At 47.9% G+C, this 21,449-nt stretch overlaps 1 protein-coding gene across 1 annotated transcript; it reads right to left on the bottom strand.

Moving 5' to 3' along the window:
- Window positions 1-105: 105 nt before the first annotated feature.
- On the bottom strand, window positions 106-14,080 carry C6H20orf27 (chromosome 6 C20orf27 homolog). The gene is made up of 6 exons (XM_027421760.2): window positions 13,953-14,080; window positions 7,133-7,249; window positions 5,193-5,335; window positions 1,963-2,101; window positions 979-1,101; window positions 106-769 (listed from the first exon to the last, which is right to left on the bottom strand). Exons 2-6 carry the CDS (start codon window positions 7,149-7,151, stop codon window positions 669-671), a joined length of 525 nt encoding a protein of 174 aa, XP_027277561.1. The 5' UTR covers window positions 7,152-7,249; window positions 13,953-14,080; the 3' UTR covers window positions 106-668.
- Between the last annotated feature and the right edge of the window lie 7,369 nt (window positions 14,081-21,449).

The raw sequence follows: 21,449 nt of genomic DNA, 5'->3' as shown, positions 1-21,449 counted from the left end.
GGTGCTAGTGCTGCGGTATCATGCAGAACCCTTCCTCCTGACGGCACTGGCCCATCTGTGAAGGGCAGGGCAGTCTCCCAGCCCCAGGGAACAAAAAGCCCCCACTGCTATCTATTGGAACTTTTATTTATTAAGGACTCTATCCCAACCAGTCATTAAAAACCAAGTACCACAGACCTGAGGGGTAGGAGCTGGGAACTGTACCTCCTCACCACATGAACAGCAGTGGGGAAGATGGAGGGACCGCAGAGGTGGAGATGGTGAGACGACAATAGCAGCAGCAATGGGGCATCAATGTCACACAGACAGAGCCACTCCGTCCTCTCTCAGTCCCTAGCTAGAGCCCCTATGGCTTGGGGTGGAGGAGGTAAATCCACTCCAGATTCCTCCTCTCAGATAAGCCTCCATGGGACTCAACCCATTTCTTCAGTCAGGAGACTTAGGCACATGGGAGAGGAGGAAGTGGGAGAGGAGGCCATAGGAGAGGCAGGATGGTGGCAGGAATGAAGGCAGAAGTGGGAGGCATGAGCAGGGTCAAGCCCTGCCACACACCCACCCAGGGGAGAGGTGAGGAAGCCACACCATCACGCAGCATGTCGGGAAGCAGGCAGAATTTAAGGCTCAGGGGCTCAGGCAGGCAGGTAGGCAGGCAGGCAGGGCCCCAGGCCTCAGTCAAAGCCGTGCCAGTCGCTGTGTTCTGAGTCGTACTCCAGCTCAGCGCCCACACACTTGACACCATCCAGCAGCATGGGTGTACCGTGGTGTCGGTCTGCAAGGCAGGTACCACAAGTTAGTGAGTGTGCCCGCTGTGTCCTGGTACCACACAAGGTATTCCACAGGGACCTCTCCCTCACACTGGCTGGGGATCCAGGGGAGGACCCTGCCAAGGAGGTTAGAACCCACTGCCAGGTTCAAGAATCTCTTGAAGCCTGTCTCATGCCTCCTTCCTCCAGCCAGACCGACCCTACTCTCACTCACCCATGACTCGTGCCTGCACCATCACACGCACACAGGTGCCCGTGTCACCTTCGCAGGCCAGCAGCATTTCCTCTTTGAGGACTCCCTCTTTGTGTGCTGAATACTCACACTTGATGCTGTAACCTGCAGGAGGACAGGGATGGCGAGGCCGTCAGTACCTCCCACAGCTCCTCACAGTGCTGTGAGTATTGTCCCCAGCACTCACAGTCCTTCAGAGACCCAGCCCCACAAAGCTGGCACAGAACTTAAGAAATGTCCCATTCTTTCAAATAAGGTCAGTGTGTCTCTGGCCTAACTCAGCATGGCTCTAAAGGTGGAAAACAAGCTCCAGTCATCCTTCTAAGAAAAGGGTCCCCCTGGTGCCACAAGGGAAGGTGGGAAGAAGGTGATGGAGGACAAGGAGAGGCTGTCAGAGTGGACTTTGAGCAAGAGGAAAGGACTTCCTGAGATCACTGACGGGCAAGCTATTAGGAAGCAGTAGTGGTGGGGACATGGGACTGAAGCTCAGCAGCATACCCTGAAACTGGCATTCCAGTCTCTGTCTGCCAGGCTGGGGATCAGGAGAAGCCAGCTGGAGAAGCAGCCTAGAACCCACAGCCAGAAACTAGTAGGTGCTAGGCAGTAGCCATCCAAAGGCGTACAGCTCCAGCCTTTTTATCCCGGAGGAGGAGAAGGAAGACTGGAGGCCCAAAGACAGTCCTCAGAGGCTCCATATCTGGAACCTCTCCACTGAGGGTATCATCAGGCAGTGGGCAGGTGCAAATCTGTGGTGTATGGATGGAATGGATGTCTCTGTCTAAAAACAGAGGCCTGGGGCTGGAACTGCTGTTCCCACACTGTAAGCTCAAGGAGGTGCCATGCTCCTGACTTTTGCTGATTTACCCTACCTAGAGAAAGGGCATAGAACCTCACATTCTCACTCCCACTCACAGCAGGCTGTCATGGCTTGAGGGCAGGCCTCTAGCAGCCCAGGAGAGGACCTACCTTCAGGGATGGGAGTGACACTGAGGAGCTTGAGGTGCAAGCTGTGGACAGGGGCCTCACGGATGTCTTTGCTCAGCCTGCGCACTGAAGGCAGAGTGAAGGTAATCTCATACCTGTGCAGGATCTTCAGGAAGCCAACCTGCAGCAACAGGGGGAAGGAGAGAGGCATCTTTACTGCCGCTTCTCCTAGGGCTTCGGGGTCGGCCACCTACGCTCCAGGAGGGCCCCGGAATCTGCTTTCCTGGGAGCCCGACTCTTGTTACTCTCCAGCTGTTGTACCCTCATGGCTCCAGGACTCTTAACAGATCCCTTCCCCTTAAGGCTAGCACCATCCCCAGCATCTGTCTCAGAGGCCCCACAGGTCTCAGTGGTCAGTTACAGATAAGAATATGGAAGTCAGGAAGTGACTGCCTAGAGGTCACATTGTCAACTACAGAAAAGTCCTTCCTAGACCTCTGGGTCACTCTTGTCCTGTGTGGTATACAGTAAGAAACCAGTCAGTGCCAGGGAGGGGACGCTTAACATCCAGCCCCTGTCCAGACCCAGCAGCCAGTGCCAGGAACGGTGGTGCTTTTGTTACTTGATAGCAAGGGATCGGGGAGAGGACAGAACTGGAGAAATGGACACTAGGGTCTGGGATAAAGCTCAGTAGTAGACTTAGTATTCAACATGTGGGAAACCCTGGTTTTAATCCCAAGAATCAAACAAAAAACCACAGTAAACCAGCTGTGGGAGTCCACAGATGGCCACCAGCCAAATATTAACCACTGAACCTGTGATCCTATCTGCTGACACATGCTAATAATGCCTGCCTACCTGCCCACTCAGAAGTACCATGTGACCAGTGACCTCTGCTCATGGTCCAAGCAATCTCTGTTGTCCAGATACACTGCTTGGCCAACCAGTGCTGTCCCTCTGGGACAGATGCCTTGGGAAATTTTTGGTGTGAAGGGTCATAAGCTAAAATGGCTGCTGAGCATAGTGGCATTCTGAAGGCTCATTTCTGAGCCAGGCACAGTAGTTTACATCTACCCACAGCACTAAGGAGGTCGAGGCAGTAGGACTGCTACAAGTTTGAAGCCAGTCTGAACTACCTACTGAGTTTTAGGTCAGCCTAGAGACACTCACAAAACAAAGAGCTGGGCATATAGCTTAGTTGGCAGAGTGCCTGTCTGGCATGCATAACCCAGAGTTTGATCCCCAGCACCAAATCAAATCAGGCATGGTGGGGCATACCTGTAACCCCAGCACTCTAGAGGTGGGGGCAGAAGGACCAGCAGTTCAAGGTCATCCTTGGCTACACAGCCAGTTCAAGGACAGCTTGAAGTACATGAGACCCTGTCTCAAAAAACAAAACAACACAGTATTTTTTAAATTTGGGTTTTTGTTTTTCATTTATTTATTGGGGGTGAGGGGGGTGGGCTTAACACACATGCTATAGTGCTGTGTAGGGCAGAAGACAATTTGCTGGAGTTGGCTCTAACCTTCCCCCATGTAGGTTCCAGGGACCAAACTTAGGGAGTCAGGTTGGGCAAGTACCTTTACCTGCTAAGCCATGTCAATAGCACTCAAATCTGGCCCCCAGAACCCACATAGTAGAAGTGACTTTTGCAAGTTGTCCACTGACTTTACACCTTCCCCCTGCCCAAAAATAAATAAATGTAAAAAGAAAAAAAGGGGGGCTTTTTAGGAGCTTCACACACACACACACACACACACACACACACACACACACACACACACACACACACACACACACAGAGTAATCATGCTGTGCTTGTCTGCTGTGACCCGGCTGTGGCACTTGCACACTTTGCCAGGGAAATACTCAAAGATACTAAGACAATGCTGATCAGCAGCTAAGTTATAGGAGGAATGGAAACAATGGGATCACCCAGGAACACAGAGGCAGCCATGGCATATGCCAAATACCAGATGGGGTAAAATCTCACTGAAAATTATTTTCTAGCAGGCAGGAAACAGTTTGTAAACAGAAGCAAGAAAAAAACACCATGTCCACTGTGATACTAGCTTTTGGAAACAAAGCTTTGAAAAAAGTGCAGTAAGATATCCCCAGGGTCACTTCTGGGTGGCATGACTATGATTATGGCTACACTTGACTTTCCTGTTAATGTTTTTAGTGCCTTTTTTTGTTTATTTCCCTCAGAATCAACAGCTGCAGAAGAGAGAATGAAGGCTTTAGAGCTGGTCAGAAATGAATATGAACCTTGGACCCCTCTGAGAAGGGTAGCAAGCCCTTGGTCCAAGTCTCCATGGACCAGCCCTCTGGCCTCTCACCACAGGGCGCTCCTGCTCAACTCTGGGACCCTGTCTTATTGACCTATCTGAAGGTCTCAATCCTCATTCTCCCCAACCCAGCCCCTCCAACATTTCCTTCCTGTCCCTACCTAGAGCATGTGGAACCTAACAGCATCCAAGCAGTTGAAGGGGCCATGCTGCTGGGGATGTGAAGTTTGGCCATGAATAACAGTGTTCCACTAAGTAAAAGATTCAGGGCAAGGCTGACACAGCTCAGGAGAAGTGTGTGTTTAGCATCCATAAGGCCCTACGTTCATTTGAGAAAATATCACCACAAGGAGCCAAACCTGGCAAAGAGTAAAAACTAACACCTCATCATCACCATAATTAGCGACATCACATACACACATCCTTTCATTCTCACACCAACTTTTGTGGGGCGTGAATAGCCAGCTACTGCGATGGCTCAGCAAGTAAAGACTTGCAGCCAAGGATGATGACCAGAGTCTGAGCCTTGGAGCCCACAAAGCAGAGGAAAGAACAGACTCATGCAAATTGTCCTCTGACCTCCATATGTAACCATGGCATGCATGCTCCCACAAAACAATAAATTTAAGAAACAGAAACAAAGGGATGGAGGAGACAAATGGGGGCAAACTGCCCAAGGCCACAGAGCCAGGACAGAATGCCTAGATCTGATCCAGGCCCATGACACCGCAGCCTCCAACCAGCTTTCTATGGCTCTTGTCTGGACTAGGCCACTGGCAGTAGCCTTGAGTCAAATGACACTTGTTTAAATCACTCACTGATTCCCTTACCTCCCATTTTACAGATGAAGAAACCAAGGCTCAGGAGAGGTAAAGATGCGCTGTGACCCCGGCTGTGGAAGGGATTATATAGATGGGGTAGTTTCTAGAAGCCAGGATAGAGGAAGGTCGAGAGAAGCCGACAACAGGGAGGAGTTCACATACCTTGACTAGAAAGCTGTTGTCACTCTCCTGAGTAACCATGACCACTGAGTCATGCAGCTTTTCATCAAAGTGGACATGGCTCTGGGAGCCTTCTGCATCATGGCCTGCTGCAAAGCGGATACTTCGGACTCTGGGCTTATTGCCTAGGAAGAGGAAGAGAAGGCTCCAGGGGCTGCTGGGGTTACTTACCTCCTCTTTTCCTTCCCATGCCCAAACTCAGCATACACTGACGAGGCCCCTTCCAGGTAGATACTGTTAATCTTGAGGTTTGAGCATCCCTACACACACCTCCCTGTGTAGTCTTCCCACAAATGTGCACTCCCCAGCATAAATATAAGAAAGATTTGCCGGGCAATGGTGGTTCACACCTTTAATCCCAGCACTTGGGAGGCTGAGGCAAGCAGACTCTGTGAGTTTGAGGCCAGCCTGGTCTACAGAAAGAGTTCCAGGACAGCCAGGGCTGTTACACAGAGAAACCCTGTCTGGAAAAAAAACAACAAAACAAAAAAGAAATATTCTAGGACTAGCTGACATGAAGAGAAAGAGGCTGGGACTTTCCCTATCATCATGCAGTACAGAGATGGACCCTCCACAGTGCTGCACTCTCCATCCCTGGCATCTATTTTTTATTTGAGAGAGAGAGAGAGAGAGAGAGAGAGAGAGAGAGAGAGAGAGAGAGAGACTGTCTGTCTGAGTTTATATGCATAATGTGCAAAACAAGAAGGCATTGAATTTGCCAGGTGCAGTGGCATAGACCTTTAATCCTCTGGGAAGCAGAGGCAGATGAATCTCTGTGAGTTCAAAGCCAGACAGCACTACATAGTGAGACAATCTTAAAAAAAAAAAAAAAAGAAAAGAAAAGAAAAAGAAAAAAAGAAAAGGCAACAGATACTCAGGAACTAGATTTATAGGTGGTTCTGCATTGCCTGATGTGGGTGCTGGAAACTCAACCCAGGTCTTCAGTAAGAGGACTGCTGAAACATCTCCCCAGCCCCACTAACACTGCCCCTTCCAGGTTTGTTAGTGTATGAGATAGGCCCAGCCTGAGACTCCTGATAACCCCAACCAACCTGGGGTACAGTGATAAGAATGGACTCTAGGGAATCTACTTGCAGTAGGAGAAATGAGGTGCTAAAAGCCACACTTTTGAAGAACAAACAAAACAACTGGCCATTTAGAAGAGGCTATAGCTGCCACTCAAGATCAATGGTCACTAGCAGCTAAGAAGCTGTGAAGTCTCCTTGTCTGTCCCACACTGTTTTCTCCTCTGCTAATGTAGGTATTAGCTACACTGTGATGGGAGTCCTAAGGCCAGAAAGGACATGGATTAAGACATAGTGAGTGGTTGGGAGACAACTAAGAGCCTGGACATTCAGCCTATGGGAACAAAGGGCACAACCCCAGTCCTCTGTGACCCTCCAGCAAGGCCTTAGGCCTCCCAAGAGCCTGATCCAGTGTAATTTTGGTGGGAAGGCCTGGACTGGCATTGTCCTATGTTCTTGGATACTCAGTAGACACCCTGGGAGCCAGTCGGACACAGCCATCATCCCTGTTGAGCCCCCATCAATGTGATTCTCAAATCTTACCAGGTTTCCTTTGCCTAATGCTTTCCAGATTCATGCTGAGGTCCTGATCCAAGTCTATGATGTTCACCCCAGCCCTACATGTCCTTTAAGACTGCTACCAGTGGATCAGAGGGACCAACACTTGGGAACACAAAAGCATATACTTTTCACAGAATAGCAAGCCAAGGAGCAAGCAGGAGTCCCTGCTAGGGCTTGGGTGATCTCCTGGACTCAGGACAAGCACTGGCATATCCTGAACAACAGTGAGACATACCACATTCAGGGCTGAAACAAGCCCAATATGCAACAATACTCCATCTGCCAGGGGCCACTGCAAGAGCTCATGCAAACCTACAGACCCAGGAAAGCACTTACCTCTGTTGGCTGCAGCCATGGACACCTTCCCTGCCACTGGGCAAGTCACACAGCTCCCGCTTGACACTGCCACTCAAGCTCAGCAGCCTGCCATACTCCAGAGACAGTGGCAGGAACCTGAAGGATGAAGAATAAGGAAAGCAGAAGTCAGGACCACCCACCAGCCCATGGCTGGCAGAGATCAGAGAGCTCCCTTTGGGAAGACTTAAACCCTTGCCGCTTTCAGAAAATACAGGGACATCTGCCTGACCCTTCTAGCACACATACACACACACACCCCTCTACCAAGCCCTGCCTGATACCCAGCTAGCTTCAGTTACCAAAGTGCCAACTGAGAATTCGTATGTCAGCCAACTAAGGCTGGCAAGAAAGACAGCTCAGAAAGGAGGCTTTACTGGAATTTTTCAGAGGCAATTTCTGACATTGCTGACCCCAAAAGGCAGCCCAAAGGATTATATTATTTAGGTATACACCCAGTTCAAGTGGATACAGATCAGTCAACAGTAGGCTTAGAAGTGGGCAAGAATAGATGTCCTCATAGGATTTCATATTCATATTCTGAGAGTCAGTCAGGGCCACATACAGAGCAGAGTCCTATAGAGAGGGTGTGCTCCTTTCTGAGCCTGATATTCAGACCATAACCTGGCTCATGGATGACCCAAGGGCTGCCTCAGTGCAAAAGTAAGTCTAAGGAGCTGCTGAGATGGAGCAGCAGGTAAAGGCACTTGCTGCCAAGCCTGATGACCTGAATTTCATCTGAGGGACTCACATGGCAGAAAAGAAACAACTCCTGCACTTCTCCTCTGACCTCCATACATATGCTGGCTACTGCATGTGCAAGTGTACACACACACACACACACACACACACACACACACACACACACAGTAAATGTAATAAAAAAAGAATAACCATGAGGCATTCTTAGGATGCCTCTGATGGGTAGGGTGGAGCCCATTTAAACATCAAAAGAATAGTAAAGGCACCTGATAGAACAGATGGAATACACAAAACCAACACGCACGCACGCGCGCGCGCGCACACACACACACACAAAGATTACAGAAAAGGTAGAAAGCAATCAAAACAAACCCAAACTCTCATATGTCACCACTGAGGGCAGCAGTGCTCAACTCTCAGCTATGGAAACAGGCAATTAAAAGAAAAATAACCCAGTCTATATCTTGTAAGTGAACTGCATTCTTTATAGGCAACTTCCTGCTACTAACAAAGGATCAAACGCTAAGTCATACTGCCCTCCTAAAGAAACAAATGCCAACCCGGCGATGGTGGCTCACGACATTAATCCCAGAACTCAGGAGGCAGAGGTAGGTGGATCTCTGTGAGTTCGAGACCAGTCTGGTCTACAAGAGCTAGTTCCAGGAGAGCCTCCAAAGCCACAGAGAAACCCTGTCTCGAAAAACAAAAACAAAAACAAACAAGAAAGAAAGAAAGAAAGAAAGAAAGAAAGAAAGAAAGAAAGAAAAGGGACAAATGCCAGAGGCAAGGACACTCAAGATCCTGAACCATGAGACAGTACACAGATGCCCAAGTGGCACTAACAGATGATCTGGTGATCCTAAGGGAGAATGACACAAGATTGCAATGGGGAGATATAACACTCACTGTGGGACAGCCAACACACTCATGCCTCCTGATGTGAGACAGCCTACATGCAGTCACAGTATCTGTGACAAAGATGACTTATGAAGATGCTTAGACTAGACCTAACTGACCTCTATGCCCAACTTCTTAACACTAAAAACATGGGATGATGGAACAAATTAAATAACTGTGAGCATGCAATGAGACTATCCAGAAGGCAGGATATGCCACAGGACAACTGACCTGTTTCTTTCAAACTGCAAGGGGGGGGGGGGCGGAATCAGGGAGATTGTTCTAGATATAGAACTGGGCCACAGCCTGTTTTTATTTGTTTGCAAATAAAGTTTCATTGGGTCACAATCCCTCTTGTTCATTTGCATGTCACTTATGACAGCTTTTGCACTAAAACAAAGCTACTTTGAACAGTTGTGACAGAGACCATAAAGCCTACCCAATCTAAAACGTTTATCTATCATCCTGTGTTAGATTAACACACACACACACACACACACACACACACACACACACACACACACACACTGCTCCAAGAAGGCAGAAAAATTCTACAAGAAAACCAACCCGTTTCACCTTATCAGCTACAAGAAATAGTGGAAACAGACTCTAACTCCCTAATAAAAGAAGACATGTGTGGGGCTGAATGGCTCAGTGGTTAAATGTACTGCTTTTGCAGAGGATCTCAGTTCAAGACTTAGAACCCACAACAGATAGCTCACAACTGCCAGTAACTCCAATTTCAGGGGATCTGAAAACCTCTTCTGGTCTACTCTTGGCACCAGCATTCAAGAGTACAAATCCCCCACAGAGATCCATACATACAATTAAAAATGAATTAAATCTAGTAGGGTGGACATTTGGAGCTGAGTGTGGTGGCATGGCTTTAATCTCAGTACTGAGAAGACAGAGGCAGATGGATCTCTGTGAGTCTGAGCCCACCCTGGTCTACAGAGCGAGATGCTCTAAAGACAGAGAGACAGAGACAAATGTTTGGAAACCTGAAGATGTAACTCAGTAGTAGAGTGTCTGCTTAACATGTGGCCAGGCCCCAGCACTGCATACATTAATTTAATAAAAGACATAAGAAAGGCTGGAACAATAGTTAAGAGCACTTGTTGCTCTTACAGAGGACCTGTTCAGCTCCCAGCACCAACAAAACAACTCAAAGGTATCAGGAGACTGATACCTTTCTGACCTCCTCAGCTACACAGAAAGTTTGAAGCCAGTCTGAAATACTGACTTTATTCAGTGAGGTAGTAGAATTGTACTATAAATGTATATCCATATTTTTCAGAGAAGCACACTGAAGTGTTTAGAGATGAGTGACCCAGGAATGACCTTGGATAGTCCAGAGAATGAAGAGAAACCACAGAGTAATGGCTGGGCCTGTCCAGGGCATGAACTCAAGGTCCCCTGTGTACTGAGCAGTCCTGGGAACCACTGGGAATGAAGTTGGCCTTTCTTTCTTCCCCACTGCCTGTTGCCAGAAAAGCCATCCAGACCCCCACCATGGTTAGGGTGTTCACAGCTTGGGTCTCAGGACAGCCCTGGTAGAAAGAGGCCTCAAGAGATGAATGCAAGTCCAAAATTCCAGACTCTGGAATGCAGAAGCAGGCAGAACAGGAACAGTCACCATCACCCACCCCCCCAGAAGCTACTTTCCAGGCCTTGGAATGAAGAGAGGCAAGCTATGCCCTACTCACCTCTGGTGAGGGTGGCTTGGTCAGCCTGCCTCAGGGAGCCTAGCCTCAGAAAAGAGTTGACTCCTATTAACATTCCAGCCACTTCCTAAAGTGGTAGATTCAAGGCTGTGACAAATGACCAGGGTTGCTGGCCTTCTTCCTTGCAGTGGTTGTTCCAGGCACACGTCTGCAGTCCTGGGACAGCCACAGTGCAGTGTCTGTAAGGTTCTTCCATATCTCAAGACACTTCCTTATAGATGAAACTTGACCAGCAAAGGCTCCATGACCTGGAGTAGTCCCAGTCTACCTTTGGCCAGGCCCTCAGCCAGAAATTCCCCAACTCCCATCTACACCTAAGCTCAGAACCAGCCCTGGCATCTTCTTTTTAGGAAAGCAGCATACACGCCACTCCAAATGCCAGGGAAGGCCTAAAAGCCCGTCTCGCTCTCTGATTACTTGTTTTCAATCTTTCCTACCATAAAGGGCATGACTGTAGAATTGCCAAACATCCCCATCCATCGGAGCACCAGAGAGGAAGGTGAGTTCAGTTTACATTAGTTGATTGTATAAATGACATGCCGAAGGAAGCCCCACTAGGATAATGGTGTGGGCAGGGCCAGTGACTCTCAGGAACTTCTCACCCTAATCTCTTAGCCAATCTTGCTCTGAAAGGCAACCTCCTCCCAACTGAGGTTTCCTTCCACCCTTCTTCTGGAGGGTTACGACAGTCAGTTGGTTCCCTGCTCATGCCCACCCTGAGATGAGCAAGCTGCTGAAAGCAAGATCTCCATTTCCTACAGTGGCCAGAACTCAAAGGAGAACCATCAGCCAGGAACTGCCTGTAACCCTAGGAACCATAAGGCAAGCAACTGCACAGACCCACAAGAGCCTGGAAAAACCAAATCTCCTTTCAAAACAGACAATCTGCCAGTGGCTGCCCCATGGGAGCTACACTCATCCACACAAATTCCTCATTAGAATCAGGAAAAGAGGCCACTGGGCCTCCCCCGCTATAGTCCTGTCCACAGGGAACTGCAGGCCACCTCACAACCCCTAGCCTTGCCCTACCTCCAGCTGCACCTGTGTTAGCTTCATTCCCACTGTCACCCAAACCACACAGACCCCCCAGGGGCAGCAGTCATCAAATTCAGATTCTGCCCTTGCTGGCTGTACAGATGAGCCATTTTATTTCTCAGAAAGAGTGTAAACAGTGGCCTATTCTTCCTGGGGCTTGGTGAATCTGTACCTAAAACACTGTAAAAATGCCTCCACCCCATACTCTCCCACCTTAACCTCCAACTACTGCAAAAACAAAGCTCTGAGGGCCCAGTTCCTAGAGCAAAGGCAATTTTACTGGAAGAAAGGCACCAGAAAACAAACATTTCTGGTCACTCTTGGAGGAGCCCATAGGGAGTTCAGCTTCTCCGAAACTAGCTAAAAGGTTAAAGGGGCTTCCCTTCTCCCTTCTCCCTTCTCCCTTCTCCCTCCCTTCCCTTCCCTTCCTTTCCCTTCCCTTCCCTTCCCTCTTTCTCCCATTCCCTGAGCAGCCAAGTACCCAGAATACGATGGTGAGGGCTGCTGAGCCTTTCCTACTTCAGCCCCCTCATCTGGCAAAGCAGATGATGCCCCTGTCCTTAGATAGCTGTCAACAAACCAGGAGTGAGAGGAGTGAAAACCGGGTATGTCAGTAGGCAAACTTGGGAAGCAGACATACGAGGATCAGGAGTTCAGGGCCATCCTTGGCTACCCAGTGATTCTGATGACAGCCTGAACTATAACAAGACAATATCTCCAAATAAATAAATAGGCAGATAAATAAATAAAAACAACCCATACAAATCAGGGGTGATATCCTGAACAGCTGCAGGATAAGGAAGATTGGAAAGCTGAGGCCTTGGGGGATACCTTCAGATGCTCTTAGGGAAACTGGAGTAACAGAAAAGCTAGGCAGAGGAAGACTGCTTTATGGGTACCTTTCCCAAGAACTAGCATGTGGGTAAACAGCTGGATGGTTACAGAAAAACCCAGGCCTTGCCTGAATCCAGTCCTGGCTGCAACTCCAGCCTACCCTGTTCTAGCGCTCAAGCTCCAAGTGAAGAGCCAAAGATGGTTTACCCATGAAAAATCGGAACTGTTTTCCATGGAATTGTGAACCTCTTCCTCCTGAATACATACATACCTCTTCATCCAAAGGCAGACCCCAAGGTATCACAAAGCCAATTTCAGCTTGACCTGTGCTGTGTAGCTGGGAGCACATCCCCAAACCTTTTAGAGTCTTCTTTCTCAATCATTCTTCCATCACCATTCTCAACATAATAGGGGCCTTCCTCTATTCCAGACCAGAAAACCACCTTCTATTCTCCCTACTACTTCCTCCCTTACACCCATCCTGGGAACCAGTCACAGCTCAATCAGCCCAGTATAAGCACCTATCCTACCTCCCTTAAAGCTCAAAAAAACGACACCACCTGGAGTCTCAGATGGGGCCACATGGAAGTCAAATGTAGAAGCAATCTTGCATCAACTCAGCCTTGACCTATCTTCGAACCCCTCTTCCCCAAAGCCAAAAATGCAAGGCCAGTATGGGTGTTTTGTTTTCTTTCGCAAACAGAAAGGTTGACCTGTAAAAGGGTGTTACCATGCCTCCTGTCTACCAACAAGTGCTGCCCTCATCTGCCCAGCATCCTCTTCCCACATTCCCCCAGCCCTCAGCCAGAGGAAGGTGTTGGGATTCCTTTGGCCTCTAGACTGACTGATTGTTCCACCCAAGAAGCAGAGGCCAGGGGGGTGACAGCTGCTCCTGATCTCCTTCCCACTCACCATCTCCCTCCCAAACCACCCGCCACACTCCCTGGTGCAGACCCCCCATCTCTGCATCCCACCGCCAAATTAAAGAGGAAAGACTCAAGCTGTCCAGTGGAGCCCTATTCACTAACAAGAGCATTGGTCCAGAACCTAATTCAAATCATTTCTGAGAGACACTGGGGAGGCTCTGGCTTTGGCCCTGTGTCCTTTGGTACCGCCATCGCTGTGGGTGTGGCACTCCCCACCCCACTATTATTGTCTTCTTGGGGGACAAGAGCAGCAGGACGGGCCTCAAACGTACCCATACCGAGCGCAAGGCCGGGGCTCTGTCTGTCTGAGATAATATGCCCTGCGCTCTGAGCTCGCCCGGCTGACGCAGGAGTCTCCGGAGCCGACACTCCCAACATCAACATCCTCCTCAGGATCGTGCCCAGGCACCGGAGGCTCAGTGGCTAGTCTTCCAAGGTCACACAGAGACGTGGGGACCAGGGGGAAGGGGACCTCTGCCCTATTTACGCCCCCGCCCTCGGGTGTCACTTGTACCCCAACAGCTAACCGTCGTTTGTGCCCAGGACCCCACATCCCCCACCCCATCCCGCTTCTACAGAGTCCCCAGGCCAGAAGGCAGAGCCTCCAGCCCCAGCACAGAGGGGGAGCTCAGCCCGGAGAGCCGACTCTGGTGCACTAGGTGAAGGCGAGAGGGCCCATCTCACCTTGCGGGAGAGCACCGCGGCCAGGCGGGCAGGAACGACCGCGGTAACAGCGGAGCAGGCTCCGGAGCGCGAGGAACAGCCCCGCGCCGCAGCAGCCCCGCGCCACGCCTTCTCCTCCTTCATTGGCTTGAGGGGCGGGGATGGGCGGGGCTGTGGCACTTCGGACCAATGAACTGGCTCCGAGAATCACCAATGAGCGACGAGCTTCCATGTCACGTGGGCGCGGAGGCTGCACCCCACGAGTCGGCGTCACCCTGGCCGCGCGAGCTCTGGCGGTGAAGCGGGCGGGCGGGCGGCTGGCAACCGCTGGTGCGAGCCGACTACGGCGGCCTTCCCCACGAGGCTTCCGAGCCGCGGCAGTCTTGTCTAAGAGCAAAGCTGTCGTCTTTCCCACTCGACTGAATCTAGATTTCGGTGTCTTCCTTTCCCACCCCACTCCAGATCAACATGAGAACAAAGAAAGGCACGCGGCGTGGGAGTGGGGGGAGGGAGCCTATGCGGGCGCCCCCGGGGACAGGAGCTTCTGCTCTCGGTCTCCAAGGAGGCGGTTGCCATGGCAGCGGGATGCGCCTCGACCCACCCCTACAGGGTGTGGGCGTCTCCATAGAGCACGTGGGTAAGAGGCACAGCCAAGGGTTTTGGATTTTTGCCACAGGCCCACCTGTCGGTGCGTGTATTTCTCTACCCTTATATACACTGACGTCCAGAACACACAGGTTGCCTCCTTCCAACTTAACTAGTGGGGACAGGGCTTGGACCAGTGAGAGCTTGCTTCCTTTTCGCATAGAATGTGGTCCCTGCCTTTGAAGAGTCCTCAAGGTCCCGACTTTCCCAGGGTCTTTATGGCCCTTAACCCGCATCCTCTGGCTATTCTTTGATAGCGTCCTTGCCTTGTTTCAGAGGGCCCGGTGCTTCCCCATGTCGCACGCAGAGCTTCTCAAACTTTTATCAGTGTTTGGGGTGGTACGTGCGCTCCCTACTGTTGAGAAAATTCTGTCCTCCAGCGCGGACATTGAGAATTTTTCATTCTAATCCCAGCCTACTCAACCCCTACTCCCACCTTTCCGTAAGCCCTGTCAATTAGTTCGTATCTGCTCTTTTCCAGGTCACTAGACAGTGGTTGCTAAGTAGCCTGGCGGGCCACCTCGCCAGGCCAAAGTAGCCTGCAGATGTATAACCTTAAGAGGCTTTTATAAATAATTATTCCTCCCGTCTGTTTACCCCTCTTTCACAAAGGAATTCTGATTTTCCAGTCTTCTCTTGAAATATCAGATCTAACAGTATATACTCATATCCACATTCCAGATAGGACCCAAGGCTTTGAAGTAGTGGTTTCTGCCTCTTGGGAAGACATCAATTTACCATACTTCCCTCTGGTCCCTTCGTTTCTCGTGTTTATTTTTACTGCCTGGGTTTGTGCTGCCTTTTCTCTCCTGGTGCTTTCACTTGAAATCCATCTCTTGGGCCGGGCGGTGGTGGCGCATGCCTTTAATCCCAGCACTTGGGAGGCAGAGGCAGGTGGATCTCTGTGAGTTCGAGTCTGGTCTACAAGAGCTAGTTCCAGGACAGCCTCCAAAGCCACAGAGAAACCTTGTCTTGGAAAACAAAACAAAACAAAAAAACAAAAAAGAAAAAAGAAAGAAAGAAAGAAAGAAAGAAAGAAAGAAAGAAAGAAAGAAAGAAAAAGAAATCCATCTCTTGGTGAAAACACAGACTAGTTGCTAACAGTTCACTGTCTGGGGCCATTTTCTAATTGTCAACTCCTTTTAACATATTTCCTGGATATGTAAAATGAGCAAGTTGCTGGGCTGGGCTGCTCTGCTCCCAGTGCAAGGTGCAAGGCACCCACAGTTTACTGTGAGAACACCACACAAAAAGAACTGTGCTTTCCTTTGCCTGCCAACATGCCTCACAGTCCCAGACTGTGAGCATCTTGGCTACCTGGAAAAACCTGTGAGATGGAGCTGCCTGTACTAGGGCATGCTGCATGCTTCCAGAAAAGAACACAGATGGTTCTGTAAGTAAGGGTGCCATGAGAACACTCAAGTCAGATGTTATATGGCTGTTTCGTTGCTTCTCGATGGGCCTGTGCACCAAGAGGAAGGTATGCCAACATCAGAAATGCCCTGGTTTATAAGATGCCTGTGCCCAGGGCCTTATTCAAAACTAGGGCACCAGGCTCTATGGAGTTGGGGGCAACTCCAGGTTAGTAAACATACAGGGCGCATGGAAAACTCCACTTCTATCTCCAGAGTCCTCTGAACTTTATTAAATAAAAAACTAAGCTGAAATCAATTTCCTTGGAAAACTGATAACATCTAACAAAGCTGATAGATGCTTGGGGACTGGAGAAATGGCTCAGTAATTATGAGCATTTGCTGCTCCTGCAACCAGGATTTGAGCCAGGTGAGGCGTGGTGGCACACACCTTTGATCCCAGCACTGGGGAGGCAGAGACAAATGGATCTCTGTGAGTTCAAGGCCAGCCTGTCCTACAAAAAAAAAAAAAAAAAAAAAAAAAAAAAAAAAAAAAAAAAAAAAAAAAAAAAAAAAAAAAAAAAACCAGAAACCCTGTTTCAGAAAACAAAGAAACAAACCCAGCAGGGATTTGGTTCCCAGCACCCACAGTTACAACTGCCTGTAACTCCTGTTCTAGGAGACCTGATGCCCTCTCTGATATCAGTAGACTCTGTGCACATGTGGTGCACATACAGACAAGCCATTCACACACACATACATATTAACAAAAAAATTTTTTTTTGGTTTTTTGAGACAGAAGTTTCTCTGTGTAGCTTTGGAACTTGCTCCAGAGACCAGGCTGGCCTGCCTCTGCCTCCTGAGTGCTGGAATTAAAGGTGTATGCCACCACCACCTGGCCAAAAATAAATTTTTCATAGATGCTAACAATATTACATTATCTCTCTCTCTCTCTCTCTCTCTCTCTCTCTCTCTCTCTCTCTCTCTCTCTCTGTGTGTGTGTGTGTGTGTGTGTGTGTGTGTGTGATAGCATTTGTGATGTACACAAATGGAAAAATTCAAATATATATTAGCAATAAAATAAGCAAATTAATTACAGTGTATTTATACAATTATGTCAGTGACAACATGCTGAATACATGCAACAATATGAATAATTCTATAAGACAAAATTCTATTGAGCAAAAGATACTAGACACACAAAAAATAATGTATACTCTTGCATCTTAGTGTGTTCCTTCTGGTGAATACATGTATATATTTTTCTTGAGTATATGTCTAGGATTTGCTGGTACATTATTGTATTAGCTTTGTAAAGTGCTACATAGCTAGTATGAATTTTTCAAATTCCCTTTTTTTCAAATTCCCTTTCACATTTGTTTTGAATAAGGGTGGGCCACAGAAGACATTTTTTTGCATGAGATTTAAAGATAGGAAGAAAAATACCAGCAATATAGAATTTGACATTTACAGGCTCCAAGAAAGAGATTTGTCACCCACACATTTTGTTGATCTGCTGACTTACCTCGCTGACATGGAGTAGCAGCTATGCCTACAACGACTCTGTTTTCCTCATCTTCCTTCAGGTCTCTGATTCCTGGGTCAGATGAGGAAGTGGGCCTACTGCTTCTGTAGTTCCCCCACCAGAAGTCTGAAGGCAATGAGAGCTGGCGCGATTTCCACTTTGTTCAAGAGCTTTTGCTCTGGATTCCACTGTGCCCATCTTCCCTTCCCAACTCCTAATGTGTAGGCTTGAAGCCACAACATTAGATACAAAAACATTGACTTTACTGGGGCCAGGTGCCCTTTGGCCTATAATCCCCACTACTTGGGAGGTTGAGGCATGAGGATCAAACGTTGCAGATCTGCCACAGCTACAGAGTGAGTTAGTTGAAGCCAGTGTGGACAAATTAGTGGGATCTTGACTCAAAATTTTTAAAAAATAGTTGAGTGTGGGAATGTAGCTCAGAGGGAGAGTGCTTGCCCAGCATGGGTAAGGCCCTGTGCTCGTTCCCTAGAACCACAAGAAAAGGTAGAGGAGCCCCACAAAGACTGTTTAACTGTCTCCAAGAATTTGCTGAATGCCTGTAAGAAATGTCCTATGGTGATGGAGACATGGCTCAGTGGTTAAGGCTGTGTTCTCTCCTTACACAGAACCCAAGTTTGTTTCCTGGCACCCACTTCAGAATAACCTGTAACTCCAAGGGGATCTGGTGCCTCTGGCTTGCACAGCACCTACATTCATACACACACACACACCACACACACACACACACACACACACACACACACACACACACACACACACACCACACACCAGACAAGGGAGTATACACTGTTAGCCGCAACACTTGGGAAGCAGAAGTTTGCAGATCTCTGTGAGTTCAAATCCAGCTTGGTCTACATAGTGAGTTCCAGGCTAGTCAGGTCTAAATAGTAAAACCCTGTCTCAAATAAATAAATTTGTTTTGGGAAGGGTGGGGGTGCAAAGCAATAAAATATAAAAAGTAAAAAGAAATTTCTTCTGCTCTTCTGATAGGACTCTAACTAATCATAAAATATAGCCATCCGTTTGTAGAAAGTGCCCAAGCTGTTATCTGAAGTGTTTGTACTTACTCAAACTCCAGTTAGCACGGTAAAAGATTCAGTTGCTTCACATGCTCATCAATAGAAAAATAGGCAATTTATTTCTTGGAAGCACTGAACAGTACAAGCAAACAAAGGAAGGCTATGGGTTCTTAGTGTTTGCCTCTGCTATGGGCCAGCCATGCCCTTTTTTTGGGACAATGTCATAATATCAGGACTACAGATTCAATTATTTTGTTTGAGGCACAGTCTCTCCCTAGCTGGCCTGAGGCTTGCTCTATAGACCAGGCTGGTCTCAAATTTGTAGAGATCATTATGCCTCTGTCTCCAGAGTGCTGGTATTACAGGCATATCCCACCACACCCAGCATATAACACTCTTTAACCTAGCAACCCCAATTATAAAATTTGTCATCCAGATAACCCCTTACACAATACTGTTATTAGGGTATGAGCCTTCTAATTGCTGCATTACTATTATTAATTATAAAAATAGGAAATAAGTATCCAAGTATAGGGTGATTAAACAGAATCTTTTGTAGCTAAGAGAGGAAAATTTCAACATAGCAACATGGAAGAACCTTGTATCAGTTAAAGTTTTCCAGAAAAGCAGAACTATTTGAAGTCAGCACAAAAGCAGAAGTGGAAGAGACTGAGGGATTGCTTTGGCATAAGGAGTTGGCTTGCAAAAATTATGGTGGCTGGTGAGTCCCCAGGTCAGCAGGGTGACTTGGTAGAGGTACAGGGAGGTAAATGATTCATTCAGTTCCCATGCAGGTTCCGAGGCTTGAAAACTAGGAGAGCTGATGGGGTAGTTCTGGTACAAAGGCCATTAGGCTTAGGCTCAAGACCCAGCAAGAGCCAGTGTTTCTGTCTGAGTCCAAAGAGAAGATTGGGTGGGGCTGAGGTGCCAGTTCAAAAGCCATCAGACAATAAGAATTCTCTCATACCTAAGGGACGATTAGCCTTTGTGTTCTACTCAGTCCTTCAACTGATTGGATGAGGCCAGCCTACCCACAGAAGATAGGGCAATCTGATTCACTCCTCTACTGATGTTCCAGAACACTCCCACAGAGCACTTACAACATGCTGATTAAGTGACTGGATGCCCTGTGGCCCAGTTAATTTGTTCATAAAATGAGTTCTCACAGATCTATAAGAGGTGCAGAACACAGAATGCAACACACTTCCCTGTGTGTAAAGAAGAAGAAACGTAAAATAACAAATGCACAAAGTATCCAAGACCTGCTACAATCCCACCCACCCACTGCTGGGCTTATAGGTGTGGCTGGTGCACGCCTACAATCCCAGCACTCGGGAAGCTGATGCACAGGATTTTAAGTTGAAGACTGCTTAGAGAGACCCCATCTCAAAGAAGTAAGAATATTCTGCAAGGATGTCCAAGCGTCCTTTTCAGCCTTAAGTCCAAGCAGACTTTTCATTTTTACTTTGTGTGTGTGTGTCGTGTGTGTGTGTGTGTGTGTGTGTGTGTGTGTGTGTGTGTGTGTGTGTGTGTGTGTGTAAATCATGGGTATGCTTAATCTATTCAAAACATAAAGTAACAATTTTTAGATGTCATTTACATGCTTTCTCTTCTACAGGATTGTCAGACTGTTTTTTGCTCTTTTTTTTTGTTTGTTGTTTTTTGTTTTTTTTGTTGTTGTTTCTGGACAGGGTTTCTCTGTGTAGCCCTAGCTGTCCTGGAACTGCTCTGTAGACCAGGCTGGCTTTGAACTCACAGAGATCTGCTTGCCCTGCCTCCCCAGTATTGGGATTAAAGGCTTTCGCCACCAATGCCCATCTTACTCATCTTTAAACATTTGGGAAATTATGGATGGAATAAACCAGAGGAAATCAGAATTTATGAGTTTAGAAGATAACCTGTGAGAGTAAGTTCTCCCTTCTACCATGTGGGTCCAAGGCATTGAACTCAAGGTGCCTTTATTGATGAGCCATTTCACCAGACTATTTTAATTTGTTGTTAAATTTTTGTTTGGTTCCCAGTTAGTGGGACTGTTAGGGAAGGATTAGGAAGTGTCGCCTTGCTGGAGTGTGGCCTTGCAGGAATGGATGTGGCCTTGTTGGAGGAGGTGTGGTCTTTCATTGAGGTGGACTTTGAGGTTTCAAAAGTCATTACTAAAGCCAGTCTTGCTCTCTCTCTTCCTACCACTTGCAAATTACTCGAGCTCCCAGCTACTGCTCCAGCACCATGACTTCCTGAAACCAAGATCACTGCCACAATGGTCATGGACCCACCTTCTAAAACTATAAGGAAGCTCCAACTACATGCTTTCTTTTCAAAGTTGCCTTGGCTATGGTGTCTCCTCATAGCAACTAAGAGAATCCCTAACTCCCAACCTTTTCTTTTTGAGATAGGGCCGAATGCAGCCTAGGCTGGCTATGGATTTACTATGTGGCCAAGAATAATATTGAATTTCCAACCCTTATGTCTCTGTCTCCCAAGTACTGAGATTACAGGTAGTGGCAACCACGCCTTGTACTAGGTAAACATTCTATCAACCGAGATACAGTCCCCAGCACATTCTTAATATCACTCAGCCACTGGTTCCATAAATAATTCACACACATAAACCCACCACCTGCCTCAAGAATGAAACAATTGCAAATAACGTAAACTGAGTTTCTTTCATATCTCCACAACCTCCTCTCAAAGGGAACTACCACTGCCCGCAATTTTGTTCCTTCATTACCACAAAAGGAAAAATAACCAGTTGTGGTGGTGCACGCCAGTAGGATTTGCTGAAAGAATCAGAGGCAGGAGGATCACAAAAGGAGAAATAGCTCCAACAATTCTTCCTGATGCTAATGCCAGTAAATAACCCTCCCCCTAAATGTGGACTGGACCCCATGATGTGGTTCTGATAAGTGGAATAGAGCAAATGTTTTGGGGTATCACTTCTATGATTACATTACTT

This window comes from Cricetulus griseus, chromosome 6 (assembly GCF_003668045.3).
Source record: "Cricetulus griseus strain 17A/GY chromosome 6, alternate assembly CriGri-PICRH-1.0, whole genome shotgun sequence".
Taxonomy (NCBI): Eukaryota; Metazoa; Chordata; class Mammalia; order Rodentia; family Cricetidae; genus Cricetulus; species Cricetulus griseus.
Note: the sequence above shows the minus strand (reverse complement) of the source record. Positions and strands in the feature narration are given on the sequence as shown.

Bases quoted from the DNA above. Each gene is read 5' to 3' on its own strand.
- C6H20orf27 (XM_027421760.2), bottom strand. The intron at 1,102-1,962 runs GTAGGTCCTCTC...GTCCTCCTGCAG, and splicing joins TGTCACTCCCATCCCTGAAG to GTTACAGCATCAAGTGTGAG. The intron at 770-978 runs GTGAGTGAGAGT...CCTGCCTTGCAG, and splicing joins GGTGCAGGCACGAGTCATGG to ACCGACACCACGGTACACCC.